The sequence below is a fragment of the Exophiala oligosperma genome, assembly GCF_000835515.1.
Source record: "Exophiala oligosperma strain CBS 72588 unplaced genomic scaffold supercont1.7, whole genome shotgun sequence".
NCBI lineage: Eukaryota > Fungi > Ascomycota > Eurotiomycetes > Chaetothyriales > Herpotrichiellaceae > Exophiala > Exophiala oligosperma.
In genome coordinates this window covers 1,414,676-1,436,113 of record NW_015622824.1, presented here as the reverse complement: position 1 = coordinate 1,436,113, position 21,438 = coordinate 1,414,676, and the positions used below count along the sequence as shown (strand labels likewise).

General features: G+C 50.9%; 6 protein-coding genes across 7 annotated transcripts; 3 read left to right on the top strand and 3 right to left on the bottom strand.

Annotated features, from left to right (window-relative positions):
- Positions 1-1,691: 1,691 nt before the first annotated feature.
- On the top strand, positions 1,692-3,182 carry PV06_07798 (uncharacterized protein; the record flags this gene model as incomplete). The annotated part of the gene is made up of 4 exons (XM_016409078.1): positions 1,692-2,154; positions 2,214-2,434; positions 2,500-3,061; positions 3,112-3,182. The coding sequence occupies 4 exons, from the start codon at positions 1,692-1,694 to the stop codon at positions 3,180-3,182; spliced, it is 1,317 nt and encodes a 438-aa protein (XP_016260832.1).
- A 4,433-nt stretch (positions 3,183-7,615) lies between these two features.
- PV06_07796 (uncharacterized protein) lies at positions 7,616-13,663 on the bottom strand. The gene is made up of 2 exons (XM_016409076.1): positions 13,585-13,663; positions 7,616-13,470 (listed from the first exon to the last, which is right to left on the bottom strand). Exon 2 carries the CDS (start codon positions 13,251-13,253, stop codon positions 9,780-9,782), a length of 3,474 nt encoding a protein of 1,157 aa, XP_016260830.1. The 5' UTR covers positions 13,254-13,470; positions 13,585-13,663; the 3' UTR covers positions 7,616-9,779.
- On the top strand, positions 7,778-9,357 carry PV06_07797 (uncharacterized protein; the record flags this gene model as incomplete). Its single annotated transcript, XM_016409077.1, has 4 exons — positions 7,778-7,881; positions 7,943-8,404; positions 8,475-9,074; positions 9,120-9,357. 4 exons carry the CDS (start codon positions 7,778-7,780, stop codon positions 9,355-9,357), a joined length of 1,404 nt encoding a protein of 467 aa, XP_016260831.1.
- A 407-nt stretch (positions 13,664-14,070) lies between the features above and the next one.
- Positions 14,071-16,137, bottom strand: PV06_07795. Of its 2 annotated transcripts, XM_016409074.1 has the most exons (5): positions 15,954-16,137; positions 15,872-15,903; positions 15,741-15,820; positions 15,614-15,695; positions 14,071-15,559 (listed from the first exon to the last, which is right to left on the bottom strand). In XM_016409074.1, exons 1-5 carry the CDS (start codon positions 16,033-16,035, stop codon positions 14,204-14,206), a joined length of 1,632 nt encoding a protein of 543 aa, XP_016260828.1. In that variant the 5' UTR covers positions 16,036-16,137; the 3' UTR covers positions 14,071-14,203. The 2 variants fall into 2 exon arrangements, with proteins under 2 accessions (XP_016260828.1, XP_016260829.1); XM_016409075.1 differs by having other exon boundaries at positions 15,741-15,903.
- A 55-nt stretch (positions 16,138-16,192) lies between these two features.
- PV06_07794 (uncharacterized protein) lies at positions 16,193-18,068 on the bottom strand. Its single transcript, XM_016409073.1, has 8 exons — positions 17,881-18,068; positions 17,691-17,816; positions 17,445-17,604; positions 17,323-17,387; positions 17,137-17,276; positions 16,986-17,088; positions 16,598-16,917; positions 16,193-16,527 (listed from the first exon to the last, which is right to left on the bottom strand). The coding sequence occupies exons 1-8, from the start codon at positions 17,917-17,919 to the stop codon at positions 16,491-16,493; spliced, it is 990 nt and encodes a 329-aa protein (XP_016260827.1). The 5' UTR covers positions 17,920-18,068; the 3' UTR covers positions 16,193-16,490.
- Positions 18,069-18,553: 485 nt separating this feature from the next.
- On the top strand, positions 18,554-21,244 carry PV06_07793 (uncharacterized protein). The gene is made up of 4 exons (XM_016409072.1): positions 18,554-20,084; positions 20,196-20,306; positions 20,409-20,575; positions 20,667-21,244. Exons 1-4 carry the CDS (start codon positions 19,008-19,010, stop codon positions 20,839-20,841), a joined length of 1,530 nt encoding a protein of 509 aa, XP_016260826.1. The 5' UTR covers positions 18,554-19,007; the 3' UTR covers positions 20,842-21,244.
- The last annotated feature ends 194 nt before the right edge of the window (positions 21,245-21,438 follow it).

Below are 21,438 nucleotides of genomic sequence, written 5' to 3'. Positions count from 1 at the left end.
GGCCAATGTGCTTCCCAAGCCTTTGCCGTGGAGCCTCGAATTGACCGAGGCGTTTATGGGTGATGTCGGCACCACTACAACCGTCTTGTCCTTGACCACTCCTGGTGTTGGCTTCTTCGAGCCACCAAAGGCACGAGACATGGCACGCCGTGTCAATGAGTGGACTGCCGAGCTACGAGATAGTCGGCCTGGAAAGATAGGTTTCTTTGCGACTATTCCTCCGCCAACAGACATTGACGGAGCCATCGAAGAGGCCAAGTATGCTTTGACCGTGCTGAAGGCCGAAGGCATCACGCTCTTCACCCGCTACGGCAACGACGAAAATCGATACTTGGGCCACGAGTCGTTCCGTCCGCTATGGAAGGTCCTCGACGAACTCAAGGCGGTTGTCTTTATTCATCCATGTGCGCCCAAAGACACAACACCGTTTCCCGCCACGCTCGTGACCAGCATTTCCGAGTTTCCCCACGAAACAACCCGCACTGCCCTCGACCTCATCTTTACAAATACAAAGCGCGATTTTCCGAACTGTAAGGTCATCTTGTCTCACGCAGGAGGCACACTCCCTTACCTCGCTGCACGGGCTAGCTTCATGGAAATCTTCCCGGCGTCGCCGCTGCACAAGCCGGCACAGGAGATTTGGGACGACATGAAGAGCTTCTATTACGACTTAGCCATGGCCGGTCACGAAAACACCCTAAATACATTGCTAGGTTTTATCCCCCAAGATCATATTCTGTACGGGAGCGACTATCCTTATGCCCGTAGACCAGGCATTCTTCGAATGAATGACGGATGGGAAGGGTATCCAGTCTCGGACAAGATTCGAGACATGATAAATTCTGAAAACGCCCAGAAAATCCTGCCCATGTTTTCGAAGCAGTAGAAAACGAAAATCTGTATAGATATTGGATAGATCGCAGCACGAATCCTCGACTATCAGGGTGCTAAATTCAAACTATGGTTGTCCCAGATTGTTCACCCAACAGTGCTCACGGAAATATACTCTCTCAGTCATGGTCACTCAACTATGCCCAACCACTCATAATGCCAATGGTTGCTTTGTTCCGTCGTCTAGACCGTTGAGCCGCACTCTCATCTACTTCAGCTTTTCTCCGTTGGGGGAAATACCGAGACGGGATCGAGGCCCTAGGTGTGACTCCTACACCATGTGCTACCTCCGGGACTGGGACGAAGAGCGCGACAGATGGCAGAGGAGCCGAAAAGATGCAAGCATGAGGTTCTCAAACGGCCTCCGGTTGGGATGTGGATAGAAGCACCGCGATAATGCTCGGGAAAGAATGCCGGACGTGTTCCGGTAAGACAGCTGGGGAAGCATCCAATGCTTTTGCCGTTCCAGTAGTCATCATCATCATCCGGTCTCGGCTGGGCCAGACAGAACGATCCCAAAGGTGAAACGGAGATTCAAGCTAGATTTGGTTGCATGTGCCGTTCTTCAACCTAACAGGCTTTGCTCTAGAACATCTATTGGCTATTGGATCGGAGCGGATGTACAGGATGTTGAACGTTCAAATTCCTTCCGCCTTTTACAAACTTCAATTCCAAGAGTACTTTATTTGTAGCCAAGTTTCATGCTTTTTTTTCAATGAATCAAGATCGATTTGAAATTCTTTGAGTATCCAAGATCCCCCCTCCTCCAACAAATCAGTTGAAATCGAAACCTATTCACCATGGAGATCATCATTGTTGGCGCGGGCATCGCAGGGCTGGCTTTGGCGGGCCTGTTGGGCCGCTCTGGACACAAAGTCACCGTACTGGAAGCGGCGCCTGCTATCTCTGAGGTCGGTGCCGGCCTGACATGTTCGCCCAATCTGACACGACTCTTGAGTCGCTGGGGTCATGACGCGGAGATACGCAAGCACATTGACGTGCTGTCCCAGATCAGCTTGAGGCGATGGGAGAAAGGGGAGTTTCTCGGCGCTGCACCTCTCATGCCTCGGGTTGAAGAGCTTCACGGGGCGCCTCAGTACGTGGCACACCGAGCGGACATCCACAAGGTTCTCCTGGAGGACGCCGCCACCGTGTCGGAACTTCGAGTCAACAGTATGGTCACGGCCGTCGACTTTTTCGCCCCGTCTGTGACACTGAGCGACGGGATAACTCTACGAGCAGATTTGATAGTCGGGGCCGACGGTAAGTAGGAGAGAGAAGGAAAGACACCGTCAGGCAAAGTGGGTCTAACCTAGCATCAGGGATGAAATCTACATGTCGAAGGCTTATATACGACTACCTTGGAATGGTAGATAAGGCTACTCCGACCGGAGACGCTGCTTACAGGGCATGCATACCACTTGACGAGATCAACGATCCCGAACTGCGTGAATTTGTCACAGAGAGAGTCGCCACACGGTGGATGGGAGGCGGTAGACATGTCCAAGCCTATCCAATCCGCCATGGCCAACTCTACAATATGGTAAACACACATTCCCTCCTCGTTCCGAACTGGTGAAAGATTAACTAACTCCACATCTACTGTAGGTCTTGTGCCATCCCGACACCGACATTTCGGAAGAGTCGTGGACTGCGAAAGCTTCGAAACAAAGGGTGCTCGAGAACTTTGCAGACTGGGACACGGGTCGATTACAAAAGTTGCTCGACTTGATCCCCGAGGACAACGTCTTGGAGTGGCGCTTGTGCCAACACGACCCCTTGCCGACATGGATACTGGGTAAGCTGGTCCTGCTTGGCGACGCTTGCCATCCGATGTTGCCCTACAATGCACAAGGTGCCGCCCAAGCTGTCGAAGACGTTGCAGTCCTCCACCTCGCCATTGATCGCGTCAAGAAACCCAACGATCTTCCCGCACTCCTCAAGGCTTATGAATTGGCCCGGAAATCCAGGTCAGAGTTCATTATGCTGCAGAGTGGAGTGACGGGAAAGGCACTCCATCTTCACGACGGTCCTGAACAGCAAGCCAGGGACCAGAAATTCGGTTCCGTGTCACAAGGTGGTGACAATCCCGACCTGCTGGGAGATGCGGCCACCCAAACGTTCTTATGGGATCATGATCCCGAACAGCATTTCCTTGACAACATTGAGGGTAAGTCTCTGATCTTGACAAGGGGCATGATCTGACAATCAATACTCTAGCTCTTCTTCAAAGCGCCCACAGCCAACTTACCTCGAATCATGTTGTGGAGAGACCAAATGGCAAGCTCTAATGGGGGTGTCTCAGCGCCTTCCTGGTTTTGCGAGCAGGTGTTAGGTGGTAACAACGCCATGAGAGAGTGGAACGGTAGATTGTCTGCAAGATATTGCCCCATACCAGTACGAGTACTCACCTATGGTTATGACAGAGTCGTCCTTGAGTTGAGCCTTGTTTCTTTATCCTGTATAGTTTGGCTACCCACAAAGTACAGTGCAATTTATTTACTTCTTCGATTCATGACAGCATGCTTCTTCGTGTCATCAAAATCAGCTCGCCTAGAGTTAGTTGTTGGTCGATGGTCTTCTCAACTACTTCGATCCTGGCCAAGGTGGGACTTGTGAATGCAGAGAGTAAACACATCCTACAGCTGCCAGTCATCCGGGCCTGGGCCTTTCTCTACAGCAAGCGTCGCCTTCGCCACTCATCAAATAATGAGTTCTTACAAAGTACGGAGTACAACTCGGCAATTCGGCAAGAGCTCTCCCCTTTGAGCCGGGATTTGGGTAGAAACCAGTGGCGATCGCTTGCCGCAGACGAGGTTAGAGCCAACGGGTCCTTGAGCATATGGCGCCGCCAAAATTCCGATAGTTGCGACCTTGTTCCGAGGACAGAGTTGGCCTAGGATCGCATGGCCTTTCAAAGTGCTCGTGGTCGAGCGAAGGTGTTCCAGCGACTATTAGCAATAATTCACCGTCTCCCCTAGACTTTGTGATTTTGTCCCTGCTTTTGTTTGATGATAACCGGGATGCACAGTACGGAGTAGTGTTGACGATGATTTCTAGTGTTACCACCATGGCTACAGAACCATTACCCAAATGCCCAGCCTCTGTCTCTGGGTAGCGGGCGCCCCATTAAAGGGTCTTTCGCTCAGGGAGGGAGTCCACGCGTTATTTCTAATGCTGTTCTTCCTATCAGGGACTCCTTGTGGGGAGGCTCAGACCTTGCGAGCTTTACCCCGGGGTCCCCCATACCTCATACCTCATACCTCATACCTGGGGTTTGAACGCTTTCATCCCAGCAGCATGTCAATCTCGATGTCGATGAATCGTTCTTCCTCGCTTCCTGATTGTCGGGACCGGCCAGCGTGAACCTTACCTCCAGTCTGAGTCTACGTGTTTTGACGCAGATCAATTATCAAATCGTATTCGCTACTGCATAGAGCCATCATCGTCTTCGTCCATGTGAAGTGGCTTATCGGGGTGCTTCCAGCAATCAGCAAACTCCCCCTTTCACTTTGCGTGGAACAATGCTCTCCATGCAACAATCAGAATCGCAAACAGGTCAAGAGACCAATCGAGATACTCGTCACAAGCGGAGACGGGTAGGTTTGGCCTGCCTTCCGTGTCGCTCACGCAAGACTCGATGCGATGGTGTGAGACCGACGTGCTCTCCGTGCGTGCGTGGCTTCCACGACTGTGTCTATCAAGATGCGAGTCAGATGGTAAAAGTTTCAAGGGAGTAGGATTCATCACCATACTTTGACCCTGTGTACATGTACATATACTAAACCTTGAAAACTGTGCACAGCTACATTTCGAAACTTCGACGTCGAGCCGAAGCCGCGAATGAGGCTGACACACACTTGGGAGGTCCAGTCGACAACACCAACCAGTGCAACAACCCTCCCTCGATGGCAACTTACAGGTACGGTCAAGAGCCAGATACTTTTGGTCAGCCTGCTGCTGAACAGACCAACAACGATCCCGTATCACGTTTTTCCGAGCTTGGGTCAAGTGAATTCGACGGTCGCCGACAAAGGGATTCCCAATCCCGTACCATGAATTCTTCTGCATGGACGGGGATATCCAGCATGGGTCAGCAGTCAGCAAGCTCGAATCGCTCTTTGAACAATACTGGGCCGCAGCTCTTGAATCAGTCCACGTCCGCCAACGGTGGCGGTACGGCGACATCATCGTTCCCAGAGGCTCCTCCGTCAGAGCCTGACACGTCGTTTGAAAGACAAGATGAACCGTCCGACTTTTACGGAGGTTCGTCTACCCTGTCGTACATCCAGGCCATGCAACATTCGATCGAAACCGGACAGACGACGACGTCACCGTCCATGACGACGACCAACAGGCTGCATCCCACTCTCGACGGCGGCAACACGGACAGGTCAAACACGTCGAACCTTCATCATGGTCTCCGACCGTCCAGACCTCTGGCCGACGAGCTGGTCGCGTCGTATTTTCGCCACGTCCACGTGCTCTACCCTTTCTTACACAGGCCGACCTTTCAGGTTCAGTACGAGAAGACGTGGGACGCGACGGTACGGCCGGACGAGGAATGGCTCGCCCTGCTCCATTTGGTCTTTGCCCTCGGCATTCGTTTCGGCCAAGTCTTTGGCGACGAGACGACAGCCAGCGATGAGTACTTTGCGCACGCACGGGGCAGGTCGTCCGTTCAGAACCTGGCCAAACCCAAGCTGCAAACCTTGCAACTTCTCCTGCTAGAGGGACTCTACTATCAATTCACCAACCGGACCAACGAGAATTGGAATGCCATCGGGTTGGCCATCCGCATCGCGATGATGATTGGGGCTCACGTCAACCCGCCCCCTGGGCAATACAACGCCATAGTGTTGGAAGTTAGGAGACGTTGTTGGCACGTCTGTATCGTTCTCGACTCGTATGTGTTCAAAATACAGCACACCCTCCCTATGGAGTCAATCTTGATTTTGCTTTTGGTATTGTCGTCTCGCTCACTTCTTTTTGTTTCTAGTCACCTCGCACTCAACTTGGGACGGCCGACGGCCATTCCGGACGACTTGAACGTGACCGCTCCAACGGATCTCGACGACGAATACATCACCGCCCACGGCTACGCGGCGCACCCTCCTCGCGCCAGATCGAGAACGGCCTTTTTTGTCCAGGTGGCCAAATTCTGTGCCATCATGAAGGATGTCCAGCGCACATTGTATCCCCAAAATTCTTCCTGTCATACCACGAACACGACCACGAATACGGCCAACAATGGTGCTTGTGGAAACGAAAGTCCTGCCCTGACGTTTGGGGAAGCCGTGAGACTAGATAAACGGCTACTCGATTGGTACCAGAATGTGCCGGGATTTCTCAAATGTCGCGCTGCGGATGAGGATGATTCGTTTGACTGGATCAGAAACGTCTTGTTGTGCAGGTAAGAAGACATCCTTTGTTGTTTCATGATTTCAGTGGTGGTGACCATGTGGTCCTCGGCTCACAATTCCACAAATTCCATCGCAGGTTCTTGAATCTACGAATCTTGATCCATCGACCATTTGCCTCTTTGTGGCGACCGTCCCGCCATTCCGGCAGCGACACGGATCAAATGTGCTTATCACCGCTCGACAATGTTTTGTGTTCTACCAGTGTCGACTTGTGTCAATCCGCCGCCGTCAAGTTGGTCGGAGCTGTGAGTGAGAACTTTGCCACCGGTCTCCCTGGGGCATGGTGGGCAGAAATGAATTGTAGGAAATTCCTACCTTTTCCTACATTGTTTCTCTTCTTTGTTTTCCTACAAAGCATCGCGTCACTAACTTGGAGGACTATGGTTTTGGTCGTTTACAGATCTTTTCACGGCCGCAAGTCTACTGTTGGCTATTCAACATACGAGACAAGGGTCGCACTCTGCCGGTGGAGGTGCAGGAGGAGGAGGAGGAGGAGGTGGTGGTGGTGGTGGTGGACTTGGTTCGGCTCAAGCGGCATTTGACAAGTCACTCGAAATTCTTCAGAGGATGGGAGAACAATCTTCAATGGCAGACACGTACGCCACTCTGCTCGGTAAAGCGAGAGAGGCCCATGTCAGAGCACAAGATGCGACGGCGGGGGCGGTCTCATCCTCTACATCTACTTCGAGACCAAGTGCCGCCAACCACAGCAACAACAACAATAACAACAAACCGGATTCGACGGTGAACCTCAACCTCGGTCTGGGCCACCATCATCAGGCATTCGTACCTAACACGAACGCCTTCAACGTGTCGCCTTTCTTGGGGATATCGTCCGAGTTGGATCACCTGTCGTCGTCGGCCTGGAATCCACAAGATCAGATCTATGAACCATGGGATTTTTATCTAGAAGGGAGTTCAATGCCTTGGAATTGATGACAAACACAGTTATCGTAGCAAAAAAAAGACATGACTCTGAATGATTCCATCAAGTCACAATCCCATAAGCATCGGGGCTCCTTCTTGACATCGTGAGGTGAAGTGTGGTGATAACTTTCCATTTGAGCAGTAGTCACAGCCCCGGTGACATATCACACGTCCACCAAGAGTCAAGACTTTCCCTCTCTTTCTCTGTCTCTTGCAACTCAAAGTGTCCCAGAATACCAGTCACCCCTAGCCAGTGTTTCCCCTTCGTGGCCAGTCATCTCGTTGACTCGTTGCTCGACATACATTGTAAAAACAAACTGTACCAGAGAGGGTAGGGGTTTTCGTGAATCATACACCAAAAGCATGCACCACAAATGTAACATCACAACAAACAGAAGTTTAGACAAACGCCGCCGTATTGCAGACATGTATAAGAAGAGGAAAATTTCGAGTTGCTTTTTCCTGCCTGGAGTAATCATACATACATAAATCTCTCTGTGGCTGTGAAAGGGGAGAAAAACCCAAAATAAATCAATATGGACAGAAATTTCAGAGCTATCATAATGGGGAACATGATCAGCAGCATTCCAATGAGCCTGAAATCGAGTCTGGTGGCCCCAGCTATACTCGTATCTTTTGTGTAAGCGAAACAGAAACCCACCCATCCCTCCGCTGACCTGACATGCCACGGACGGGGACAGTGTCTGGGACCTTCTTGAACATCGAGAGTCGTTGCGGAATAGAGCTAAATACAAACCATTCCCTATCCCTGAACCGTCAGAACGACGACATCACCCGTCGGATGTGAGCGTCGTGATACCCACCGTCGACCACGAGGACACATTTGCTGACTGCATCTGCGGCGTCCTATGCAACAGTGTCGGGGAGATTATCATCGTCACGACCGAGGCAGAGGTTTCCAGAATTGAAAAACTCTTGCAAAACGACCGGATACGATCTTTGCAAGGAGCTATCCAAATTCAGGTCTTGACCGTGGTGGCGGCACACAAACGGGATCAGATTGTGCGTGGGGTGAATGCTAGCAGAGGCAGTATCATCGCCCTTGTCGATGATGACGCCTATTGGCCTCATAACAATGTTTTGGTTCACTTGTTGGCTCCATTCCAAAAAGAAGACGTTGGCCTTTCGGGTGGTGCAGTATTGTAAGTTTTTCTCAGTATCAGGATTGACCCCATGATCGGATCTCTTTCTCCTGACGAATCTGCCTCGTAGTTCATACCTTCCAGAGGGTCGACAGAATTCTAAAGTCATCACTGCATGGGAGGTTGCCGCCATGCGTCTCAGGGGCAAGCGTCATGACAGCATGCAGAGTGCATACGCGGCAGATGGAGGAACCAACTTTTGTGTTTCTGGTGTCACCATGTTATTCCGTGGCGAGATCGTGCGAGACTCTGAATTTCAGCATGCATTCACAAACGAGTATTGGATGGGTGTACGCCAGAACAGCGGTGATGATGGGTTTCTCACTCGATGGGTCTTGTTCTACCATCTACTGCGCCCGCCTTGCCGTCAGAAAGAAGTTACAAAGACAAAACCTCGACCATGGACATTAGGAATCCAACTGATACCAGAGGCGGAAGTCGGGACCACCCTGATGCGTGATTCGCGCTTTGTCGGACAGGTGAAGAGATGGTACAGAAGTGGACTGAGGCACCGTTTGCTCTGCTTGCTGTACGAACCGGGATACCCAAGTATGCGGCGGACGTATCCATTCATGGCTCGGAAGATGGTCGAGGGAATGCTGAACCCTATCTTATTGTGGGTAAGGCTGTGGGCAATATACAAAACAGCGTGGACAGTTCCGCAACTGGCGTAAGTCTGCATGGTTCGCAGGCTGGTTCGTACTGACGATACTAGATTATTCCTTCTGGGTTGGAAGACATACAACTATGCCCGTGGCTTGCTTGCCTTTGCCAAAGAATACCCTTTCACGAGGAAATATCTGTGGGCTGCTATTCTCGTTGACAGACTCTACCTCATTTCTGACTGGTACTGCTGGGCTACATTAGGCTCAGAAGCATGGTTGACCAGGGCGATCGTAGATGAGGCCAGTCCAAAGCTTGAGGTCAGACATGTTGTTGACAAAGAGGACTAGTGTTGTCTGTATTGGCATTGCTGTGATAGCTGACCTGGGTTGTTCTTGAGTAGTCACAAACACCCTCTCTAGAGGGGCAATGCAACTAGTGGCGCTTCTCTTGTCGGTCATACAAAACATCTCGGCCTGTCACGACTACATCAGGTGTCGTTGGCTCGCAGTATAAGGCATTTGCGATAACTGATCCTTTGCGACAGACAGGCACTGAAATAAAAGTAAAAATGTTTCAACTGTAGAAGGATGAGCAAAGGGGCAGGAAACATTGCGAAGATTCGATGATGAAGCCGAGAGAATTGTAGGGGCACCTTCGTCTTTTAATCATCCTTGCTCCTTCCCTGCGGCCTTCGTGTTTTCCGATGGACTCGTTCTTTGCTATACTGTCGTCCTTGTCCATTTTGACTGGATGTGGTATCAGTCTTTCCCTAAAAGATATCGTCACAGCCACTCCAGTCCTGCTCCACTCGTCGCTGCCAATACAATCCATTATGTTCCCAATAGCTCTCGCCCGTGATCGGATCCGACTTCTTCTCGAACCATTTGGGTTTCCACTCTTCACCAGCAGATTCACGTTGTCGACGAGCTGCACGCTGCTTTTCTTCCACTCTGTTCTTTTCCGTGGCAGCTAGATCATACTCGCCATCCTCCATTGCGCGTTGATCGGGCCGGAGGCGGGTATCTGTGGGTGGGAGATGAGGACGCAGATTTTCAGGGACGGCATTCAGCGTGACAACAAATGGAGTAAGGTTGAATGGAATGCCTTGTGGACGCTTGTGGGCTTCCCAGACGAGGAGGGCTTGATTGCCAGACTTGTGTTGCTGGCCTTGCCCAACAAACTCGTCTTCATACCCCTCGGTTTCGCGGGCATAGATTTTATCGTTCCACCGGCCACCGATACTCCATTTCGTCACCCCATCAACACCAACAACTTTGCCAAAGACCTGGTAAGCAGAGCTGGCTTTCCAGCCTCGTGCTTTAAAATCCAAATAGCAGACCTCGCCGGTGGTCCAGTTTTTGATCTCCATTGGTCCGTAGTTGTCCACAGTAGGATTTCCGGTAATGATTCCGACGACTGAGCTCGTGACTTTCTTCCAGGTGTACAATTCGGCTGGCCCGCCGCCGGAAGGACGTAGACGCAGGAACCAGGTGCCTAACGGGTTGATATCAAACGACTTGCCATAGAACTTTGACTTGACTGCAGATTCACCCCAGTAGTCCCAGCGAGCAGACTCAGCGTGAGCGGCACCAATGGGGGGATGATGACTGACTTGCTCGATGAAGAATCTGTATCCCTTATCTGGTCGGACATATTCATATGTCTCACCCAGAAGAGGATTGAAGGGTTTGGCAACACGGCCAATAGTACTTGCATACTCTGAAGCAGCAAATGCAGCAACATAGACTAGGCGTTCGGTCGAGTCAGGCCGATCAGCTGCGATATCCAGAAGGTCTGCATATTCCATGTCTTCGGCGACACGTTGCAGTAGCGAAGTAGGCTCGTTGAAGGAGACAGGCAAGGTCATCTTGGTCATGTCTTTTCCAATCATGGACTTCAAAATACCCCATAAGGAGATCTTGGGACGATCATCAGCGTCCATCTTGAGTCGTTCACGAATGCCATCTTGGTAGCCAGCATATGATGGCTCGATTTGCATTTGTTTCATTGCTCGCTCGTTAAGTTTCGACAAAAGTTCTTCCTGCTCAACGTGTACGGGAGGAGGACTTGCAAGAGGCGGCTCAACAACTTCAACCCTTCCAGCGTCAATAGCATCGAAGAACTCCTCGTCGTCACCGGACTCGGAATCTGAAATATTGGTGTACTGCGCAATGATTGACTTCCTCCTGTTGCCTTCTCTCGTAAAGGACTTGCGCCGTGATCGATCTCTGACTGCAGCTGTTGCTTCAGGTCTGAGACCTGTTTGATCCTCAATAGCTTCTTCAAATTGAACACGGTCTGCAGACTCTTGCTGCACCAATGAGCTCGGACGACTCACAGGACGCGATTGACCTTCCAAAGCTTCCTTCAGTGCACGTTTCGTGCGCTTGCGCTTCTCCTCCGACTCTGCGATGGACTTCTTGAGGTCTTCATGTTCATAAGCAATCTTGGCCATGCTCTCTTCCCACATCCTGCGGACATCGGCATCCCGGTCGAGTCGATATTGCCAATATGCGTCTCTGTCTTTGGAAATCTTTAGCAAGTCTGCCACTAAACTATTCAAGCTGCTGACAGCCTCTTGGTAGGCGGAGAGCGCCTGCGAAACATTGTCATCAGCCAACGTAGTATCTGGCTGAGAGTCTTTCCGCTTGATAAGCGCATCTGAAACTCGTGCAAGAAGGTCAAGCTGCAATTTGGCAGATTGCGCAGTGATGTTGAAGGCATCCTTGCTGCCGGGGTTGTGCACTTCACGACTACTAGCATCATCACCGTCGCCGTCTTCTTCTGCATCAATTGTTGCAGTGTGGGCATTTGTGGGCAAGCGCTGCAATTCTTCTCCAATGATGCTAGCATCATAGGAATCGTACGTTGAGCCACCCTCAACATCAGACCTGAAGCTCACTTTTGAGGAACCTCCAGGGGCACTCAAGTTTGCAGCAATAGGCTGCTTCGTTCGACTAGGAGTAACCGAGAGCATGTCTGAGGATGATTCGCCTCTCGTATGTCGAATACTGTCGACATCAAGAGTGCGGCGCTTCTCTTCATCCTTGGCCTCGTCTTTGGTGTATTGAATCGCATTATTCAAAGCCCAAAACCACCGTTTCGCTTCCACAACATGATTGGCCTTTAGGTGATACTTGACAGAGGACTTTCCGTGGATTTCAAACCTCGTCTTATCTTGTGCATCCATGTGTAATCCGGCGATGCGCATGTTGATAGCTCCGCGGCAAGCAGAACCCGCATCGTCTTGGTGTTTATAATAGCTAAGAACGCCTTCTTCGAGGACGAACCACCGCAGCTTGTACCCACTGGTGTAGTTTGTCCATTTCTTCAGGTATCCTTTCATCTCTCGAGCATCCTTACTGGCGTCGTTTGCTCCTGTTCTGGACTGTGTTGGGTGGTTTCCCAAAATTGCTTTCTCCTGTATCCCTCGCTGAGCGGCGGCAGCGGCAGGAGACTTTTTCAGTATTGCCCTCGTACGGTCATCCTTGGTTACATCTTGAGGTAATTTGCCCTTTCGATCCCTCCTAAATGGATCAGCGCCATGTAATAGCAGGAGCTGAGCTAGTTGTAGATCTCTTTTGCGGGCCGCTTCGTGAAGCAGAGTGCCACCGGTCTGCACTGTTATCGGCTCGGTGGCCAGTTCCAAAGCATTGACATCCAATGTGCCTTCGACTCGAGGTTCTGTCAAGATCGCCTCGATCTGTTTATACGCGCCCTGGGACAGCGCCGTCTGTATGGCTCTGATTTTGTCGTCCAGGAAGATTGATCTAGTCAATTGTAACTGTTGAAAAATCTCGGGAGTTCGGGCCAAGTCAATGGGGAGTTTGCCCTGCCTGTTGGCGATGGAGTCGTTGATGTCCGGAAGCTCGAGGAGGCTTCTAACAACGGGTGCTCTGCCCAGTTGTGCGGCAAGATGTAAAGCAGTATTTCCCTCCTTGTCCTGAGCGTTATAATCTAAGCCTTTCCCTTCTTTTATCACCTGGTCAACCACGTTCGGCTCGGCACACTGTACAGCCAGATGAAGGATCGTGGTTCCGGGGATAGGCTGGGGATTTGAGGCGGAAGGTATAGATTCGGCGATTGCTTTGGAGACCGCCGCACTGTCTTTGTTCCTGAGAACTTCGAAGACCCGAAATGTTCGCACTGAGTCTTCAATGGATGCTCCATTAGTTGAAGCAAGGCCCGACGTGACTTTGAGCGAAGCCTCAGGTGGACCTGCTGGAGACTCTAGAGTATCCATATTCTTTTGGGAGGTGCGAGTAGTAGTCGGAGAGAGGGGACTTAATCGGGGACCGTCGGTCGGTGTAGGAGGGCCCAGAGCACTGGGTGTAAAAGGTCCAGTGGGGGAAGTTGTGGTGTTGACTGGAGAGTCTGGCTCTGAGCCGCTATCTCGTGGCAAGTTGTCGCTGCGCAACAAGTTGATGACACGAGAGCTTTTGGATCGTTTGTGGGTCGGTCTATCGGCCATCATCAGCACGGTCAAGGATTAGAAGAAGGAAGTGATGAACAAAGCTCGCAAAGATAGGCGCAAAAGAACTCGAGAAGCACGCAGAGGTCACTCTCTCTCTCACCTTTTAATAACGATAATGTATGGGAGGATCACTAGGGAAGTCCGTCGACTGCGCTTGTGGTGATGGTCTCAACCCCGCCATTCACCCAATGATTGGAGAAGTCGAAGCGATGGCGAAAGAACGATCAACCAGCGATCTCCCCATCTGCACTATGACGGAAGAGGCAGCACAAGCGTTCCGCGTCAAAGAGAAGTGTAACTAGTTACAGGACGATATTGCAGATAACAACGCGGGTGCACAGGGTAGGACATGTTCGATAGAGTGCAGGTCCAGGGAAATGCGAGACCGGAGTATCTGCACCTGTTCTAATACGTCAGTGCTCCTCTCGTCTCAGCATTGAAACGACCCGGGCAGCTTTGGTGAGCGTGGGCAACTCGTGTCCTGGCTGAGTAATGACATTGGATGCTAGAAGCGAGATCAAAGCTTGAACAGATTTTGGCCTCCCAAATGAGGCAATAAGCTGCGAAGAAGTCTGTATGTACTTGTAGGACTTCCACGCTTCCAAGTAATGGGTTCATTAGGCACGCAGCAGAAGGTTTAGTTGTGAAGAGAATATGTGTATCGTCTGTTATTTTCCAGTCACCCCTGGTTTTCATAACTCCATCGCAAGTCTGAATAACTATCCAAGAAGATCATCGAGACCGTTTCCCAAAGGTGCGGTTGGTTTTCCCTGTACAGCACTCGGCGTTGACGACGCCGATCCGGCTTTGGGGGTGGAGCTGGCAGCTGATGCGGCTCCCCAGATTCCTGCCTGACTCTTTGCTTTTGCCATGCTTGCCAAATCAGGGCCTTTTTGAGTCGCAGTGGTGCTCTTTACACCAGCCTTGTTACTAGCCGAAGACCAGAGTGATCCAAATGCGTCACCACCGCTGCTGGCTGCCGGTTTCGAGACTGGCTTACCAAGAGAGGCAGCGGATGTTGAGGATGTGTATGAGGGTGTAGCCGCAGTCATTGGAGTTGAGGCTGCCGAAGTAGAGGCCTGGGACATGGGAACGGAGGTGAAATAGTTCGGTCCGCTAGGCTTGTAGCCTCCTGCAGGCTGCATAGGCTGCGCAGGCTTCTGCACTGGCGGAGGGGAAAATGTCGAAGTCGAAGGGGACATTAGAGATGATGTGTTCGACGGCGCTGGAGAAGCAGTTGAAAGGATTGTGTTGAAATTTGATGCTTGTCCAGGAGCCAAAGGTGTTGGGGCTGCAAATTTGGTGGATGAGGTCGTCGTAGACGTGGTAGCTGCGGGAGGCGCAATCGAAGCCATTGGGTTGGCCACTGGCTGTGTAGCTGCTGGACTTGTCGCCGATTGGAAGTCGTCAAAATCATCGTCATCGTTAGCAGTACTGCCTTGCATAGCACCGAAGTCTCCCAGGGCACTCGAAGCAGCTGGCGCCTTGCCGTTAGAGGTCGATGGAGCGGTGGGTTCATCGCCGAAGTCGAATAGATCCTGCTCTGGGGCTTTAGGCTTGGGAGGTTCTCGCTTTGGCGGTGCAGATGGTGTTGTTCGTGAAGTGGTGGTGGTTCTCGTAGGTCTGGTTATTTCCTCATCATCGGCTTCATCGTACTCTTCGAACTGATCAGCACGGCGCTGTGTGCCTGAGAAGTCGGTCTCACGTCCACCGAAGCCACCACCATCACCGTAAACCTCTCCCTGGTAGTTTCCGAAATTGGCAGATTCACTTCCGAAGCCGCCATATCGACTGCCACTGGAAAAACCGCCTCCCAAACCGGCACCACCTTCAACGCCTCCATATTTGTTTCTGTTTGCACGAGCTTTCTTTCTTTCTGCCCGAATTATGTCTACATCGCCCAGCATCTTGACAAGCTCTGCTGATCTATTCCGGACGTTGACGCCTTGGTCCTTGCCATTTTGATCAATGTAATGGAATTGCCGCAGCATTCGGAGGAGGGAGAGGTGGGATCTGGCATCATCGATGACTCGCTCTGAGCCATGCTTGCAGAGATATTCCAGCAATTGGAGTGCCTATAACCATCTGAATGAGCTTTTGTCTGAAAACATATCTCCGCACTGCCATACTTTGTATATCTGTCTCCATTCTTCTGCGGTCTTGTCTGTAAATCTCTTGTAGATCATGGGCATAATCTCGTTCAGTTGTTGACTAGAAGGGTCAGCAGGTTAGAGATAGGCAGAGTGACGAACTCACTAGTTGTGTGTGCCCTGCGCAATCTCTTGCATGAGCGTGGCCGACGCGCCCCATGGGTCTCCGTTCGTAGCTTCTCGAACCTGTCACTGTCAGGGTGGTGGTGAGGAGGGTTATGACGACCAAATGCGGACCTTCGATTCCATCTCGGTCAAATTCATAACAGCTAACCTCAGATGATTAGTAGACTATCTCTGATTGTGACAGACGACGCACCATTTTGGACCTTGCGTACACCAGCTTTGATGTCGTACAGCGTCAGGTTGCTGACCTGACTTTTCAGGCTGTCGAAATCCATGTTGATGAGGATCGCGGAGTTAAAGGAAAAGTGAGAATTGAGAAAGGATAGCGATTGCACGTACAAGACCGCACGTTCGAGAGCACGGTGTGTTACACAAAGTGATGGGAGTTGGCGGATTGAGATTCACGGAAACGCAGCCAAGAAGATGCATCATGTCAGCCCCTGTTTATGCCCAATAATCCTCCTCCGCTGCCACATCATCACAGCTACCGCCAAACAATCAGCAATACAGAGTAAATAATGGAGCAAGAAACGATTTATGAGGACGTCCGGCGTAACCAAGTGATTCAAATCAAAACTTGTATTCATTTCCACCCATTTCCAGCTTTTCATGTGCAAATAACGAATAGACCATCACTTATGTGCTCTTAAACCCACGCTATGCCATCCATAATATTCCTTTCAGTGCCCTTTTCGTAATTCTTGACCTCATCATCAATCGCTCAGCAATATCAAGAAGTCAGCGGTTTTTGTGCTGTGGCGTATGAACTGAGTGGTGTCAATATGTGTTGTATATCAGGCGGACTGGGTGGAGGTTTTCAGAACAGAAAGTACTTACCAATGCGTATACAAATGCATCTTCCTACTTTTCGTCTCGGAACGCACTTGTGCTAGCAACACCTGTGTTTCTAGCTCACTCCAGCCTCCGAGACGAGTGAACAATGCCAGGGAGTATCCATCAACGGCCCCTTCCAGAAACTGATGCTCGAAGAACATCCCGATCTCTTTCAACCGCTTGTCCTTCGGCCACGTTCCGACGGGAGTCGGCGCCTCATGAGTCTTGACATTAATGAAACCAGCATCTTTCAAAAATCCGGCATATTGAGGGAAAGCATCGAACTCGAGGCCGGCACCTCGGGAGATTCTGTAGAATTCGGCCTGAAAGAGGCTGATGTCAGCAGGAACTCCAGGGCCGGCAACCAGAAGAGTCAGTCTCATGTACATACTACCCATTTGTAAGTTGCGCTGTCTTCGGAATACGTTCCATCATCACAGCACATATGGGGCCGTCCTTCAGATACCTCTATAAGTCCACCTGGTTTCAAGTGCCTAAACAGTGTGAACAAGTCATCCAAAAAAGTTGTGCGAATGTCATACATGTATGCCTGACGCAAGAGCTCTGGCCAGTCTTTGATACTGCCAGCCAGGCCACGAACGTGAATGAAATCGAATGAGTCGTGTGGAAAGGCCCATTCTTGGGTGGCATCATCTATCTCGAAGCGGACGTTGGGCGGCACCTAAGAGAAGTTAGCAGTCTTCATGTGGAGCAAGCGTCTCCCATACCCAAGTTGATTGAATCGGCGAGAGGTCTGTGCCTATGATCTCTGCAGAAGGATATTCATCACCCACTAGTGGAAGGATATTTGTTAGTGTTGGTATAGACGGGGAATGGAGAGCAGACATACTGTCAATGGCCCAGATGCCCGTGCCAGTCCCAATGTCCAAAATCTTTTGCGGATCTTTGAGATCGGGTTGGCTTAGGCACAAGCCACCACCTAGTGTTAAACGGAACACATGGTGAAGAACATCTAGCCGTTCTTGCTCTTTGTCATCGTTGGGCAGCATCTGGCCATGAAGTCAACATGAGTGCCTAGAAAGTAGTTGTTGCCGTGTGTTGCCCCTACGAAGCCCAGCTGTGTGGTCTGACTTACATATTTTCCGGCCTGGTAGCCATGATATCGTCGGCCATTTTCATACTCGTAGTTCATAACGGATGATTTGAGGGAAGTCATATCAGACTCGATGGTGGCGGTGTCATAGCCCTCATCGGACTGCGACTATCAGCACATCAATTAAGGAACTTCTCAAGACCGGGTGGCGGGGTGGGTATTTTTCACTCACATCGGGTTCAATGGGCTGTCCATGCTGATGGTGCTCCATGCAGACCGTTGCGATACTCAAGTTTTGACTTAAAATACCTGCAATATTGCAAAACCACTGTCGAGCGACAATTCGTTCAACAGTTCAGAGTAAGAGAAGACAAACATCAAGCAATGAAAGTACGGGTAGATACAAATGCTGAAATGATGGGAAAACCGTATGGAGCAAGTGCCGTTTGGTGGCACACCTAAGAAATAACGAAATGGCACCATGTGTAATTTGCTCGCGCCTAGACTCGGTAGTTGACACCCCCATTGGCGTCTGCGTTGGTGGGCGATGGGGCCTACCAAGTCTACTGCGTAGAACCGCAGCGGGAGGAACAGGGTGCTTCCTAGCGGGCAGCGGAAGGGACAGGTGCCTAATCCCTAGTGGACGGAGGCTGTCTTAGGCATTGTTTAGGGGGAACACATGCATTTAGCGACGCCGGAGGGGCCACCGGCAACAACGCCTCACTCCACCCTCCTGCAAACAAGGAACAACGTGTCGCTCGCCAGGGGTGAATGCAAATGCAAGTTTGGAAGCTACTTGTCTTTTTGTTCTGTGCCGGGTTCTCGTCGGCGAAGCGATCGAGAATCGACAAGTAGGAGGCTAGGCGTTATAGCGTACGCATTCCCTAGCTTCAACCTCCTATCTACGCGCAATCGCCTCCCAAGATCACCAGATTGGGAGCTGGAGCTACTACCACCACCACCACCTCCTCCTCCTCCTCCTCAATGGAAACTACCACTCACTAGTCGACCCAAAGTCCCAAAGTAGAGCTACTCGGGACTCCCTAGAACATCGTCTAGACTGGTTGAATATGCTTGTGGTCCACACACCACTGTGTTTCGTTTCACAGACCCAGAACCCAACAACCTCGACGGTGGCAGTTTTCTTTTTTTGTGATCCCCCCTCTTTCTTCGCATCACTGTCACACCCCTAGGCACATACTTTCAAAACGCCCTTGATAACCACCAGGAATAGTTACTAGGTACCTTTAACGGTATCGGCCCCAAGCGACAGCTCGGGATCGGCGGGCAAAGGTAAATCTACGAAGAACTGAGCCATTCATACCGATCTAGGTAGGTATACGGAGTGTGTGTCACACCATGGTTTTCCCGGCGATGTCTGTCGCGCACATGTGCTATACCGCGCTCTTCACATGGATCGCCTACCTTGTCGTCGGCGCCGTCTATCGACTGTACTTCCACCCTCTCGCCAAGTTCCCCGGACCGAAGCTCGCGGCGTTGACAGGCTGGTACGAATTCTACCATGATATCATCCACAAAGGTCAATTCATCTGGAAGCTCCAAGAGCTTCACGACAAATATGGCCCCATCATCCGCATCTCGCCAGAGGAGCTCCACATCCGCGACTCTCATTACTACGAGGAACTCTATGCACCGGGGTCGAAGAAACGCGACAAGTACGTGGGATGGGTGGTCATGGCGGGCGCTCCAGACTCGTCCTTTGCGACGGCTCCGCACAATCTGCACCGCATCCGTCGCGCGGCTCTGAACCCGTACTTTTCCAAACGATCAATCGGCCAGACCGAGAGCCTGATCATGACCAAGGTTCAAGTGCTCTGTCGCCGGTTTGAGGAAGCCTGCAAGTCGGGCCAGGTCATCCGGCTGGACGCCGCGTACATGGCCTTGACCATGGATGTCATAACCCACTACTGCTTCGGTGACAGCTACAACTACCTGGAGGAAGATGACTTCAGGGCCTCGTGGAAGGAGACTGTGATAGCCGGGTCGGCCAACGGCGCATTCCTCCGACAATTCCCTTGGGCGCTACCGATTTTGAAGATGGCTCCGCTCCCGCTGGTCCAGATGATGAATCCGCCGGCCGGGCACCTCATGGCGTGGCAGCGGATGGTGCGCGCCCAGGTCGACGACATCATCGCTCAGAACAAAGAAGGCAAGAAGACCACGGGCACCGTCTTTCAGGCGCTGCTGGATAGTGACCTGCCGCCTAAAGAGAAGAGCGCCGACCGTCTACAGGACGAGGGTCAGACCCTCGTCGGTGCCGGTTCAGAAACCACCGCAAAGTCACTTGCCGTCATCACCTTCTATCTCTATCAGGACAAGACGAAACTCGAGAAACTTCGGGAGGAATTGCGCACCGTCATGCCTACGCCTACAAGTTCCGTGTCGTTGACTACATTGGAACAGTTGCCATACTTTGTAAGCTTTCGACATGACCACCCCGGCCCACATTGCTTCCAACTCCCTAGATCGTTTTGTTATAATCCATACTCAATCCGTATAGAACCTATTCTGACGTGTTTGTTTCAGACCGCCGTCATCAACGAAGGCATCCGTCTCATGTTTGGTGTGACTACAAGATTACCTCGCGTATCACCCACCGAAGTCCTACGGTACAAAGATTGGGTTATACCACCTGGAGTGAGTTTTGACAATGATCAACACCCAACATTCCCCATCCTATCTATGCTTGAATGGTTGCCCGTCGTGCTAATGCGTTGATACGTTCCCACGAAAAAATAGACACCAGTAAGCCAATCTAACTATTTCGTCCACATGGACAGCAACATATTTCCGAATCCCGAAATCTACGATCCAGACCGATGGATTCGTGCTGCAAAGGAAGGATTCCGTCTCGATCGATACTTTGTTTCATTTTCAAAGGGTAGTCGTATGTGTGTTGGTATCAAGTAAGTAACAACAACAGGAGTTTCCTTCCAATTCCTCCTTTATACTCCCACTCCTTTTCCGACGCTCACCCACTAACCCGAATCTTTGTAGCCTCGCATACGCCGAACTATACTTGACACTAGCACACGTCGTTTCCCGTTTCGACATTGAAAATTTTGACACCACGGTCGAGAGAGACATACAAATCAGTAGGGACTTGTTCGTCGGTGTACCTAGGGCTGATTCGAAAGGGATAAGGGCAAAGATTGTTGGAGTGAAGAGTTGAGAGAATGTCAAGCGTAATACTGCAAGCTATGTGTCCATGTTAATTCCCGGTCACCGACCTACCTACCAACACCACACTCACAGGAGCGATGACCACTTCACTCCCACCCATTTCCCTTTTTCCCCTCTGCTGCTATTTTAGTCGGCAAATTCGATGACGAGAATGCGTATGTACACACGTACGTACAATGGTGAAGACCTGTACAAGTCTAAAGTCACATTTTGGTCGGGAAGGCTTCACCGGCTTTGACACGATGTGACGTGTCAAAAAAAGAGTCGGTTTACCCTCTACGAGTAGCAACAAGCAAACAAACAAACTAGTATGCTGTATATACCTGAGTTACATACTCTCTCTGTACACGATTACCAAATTGAATGGACTTGGGGGAAAAGGTCCTCATCAAGAAACATGTCGTAGTCATACATCTACTCGGTAAACACACATCTTGATGTCATGTTAAGATACCACGAGGAATTACTGTCACCACCTAGATACTCGGGAGAGATTCCGTCTTTTCATCCTTTCAATTCATTTCATCTCATTTCACGACAGTGACACCCGCGTAGGCTAGAATTTACAGGCGCTCCAAAGAAAAGA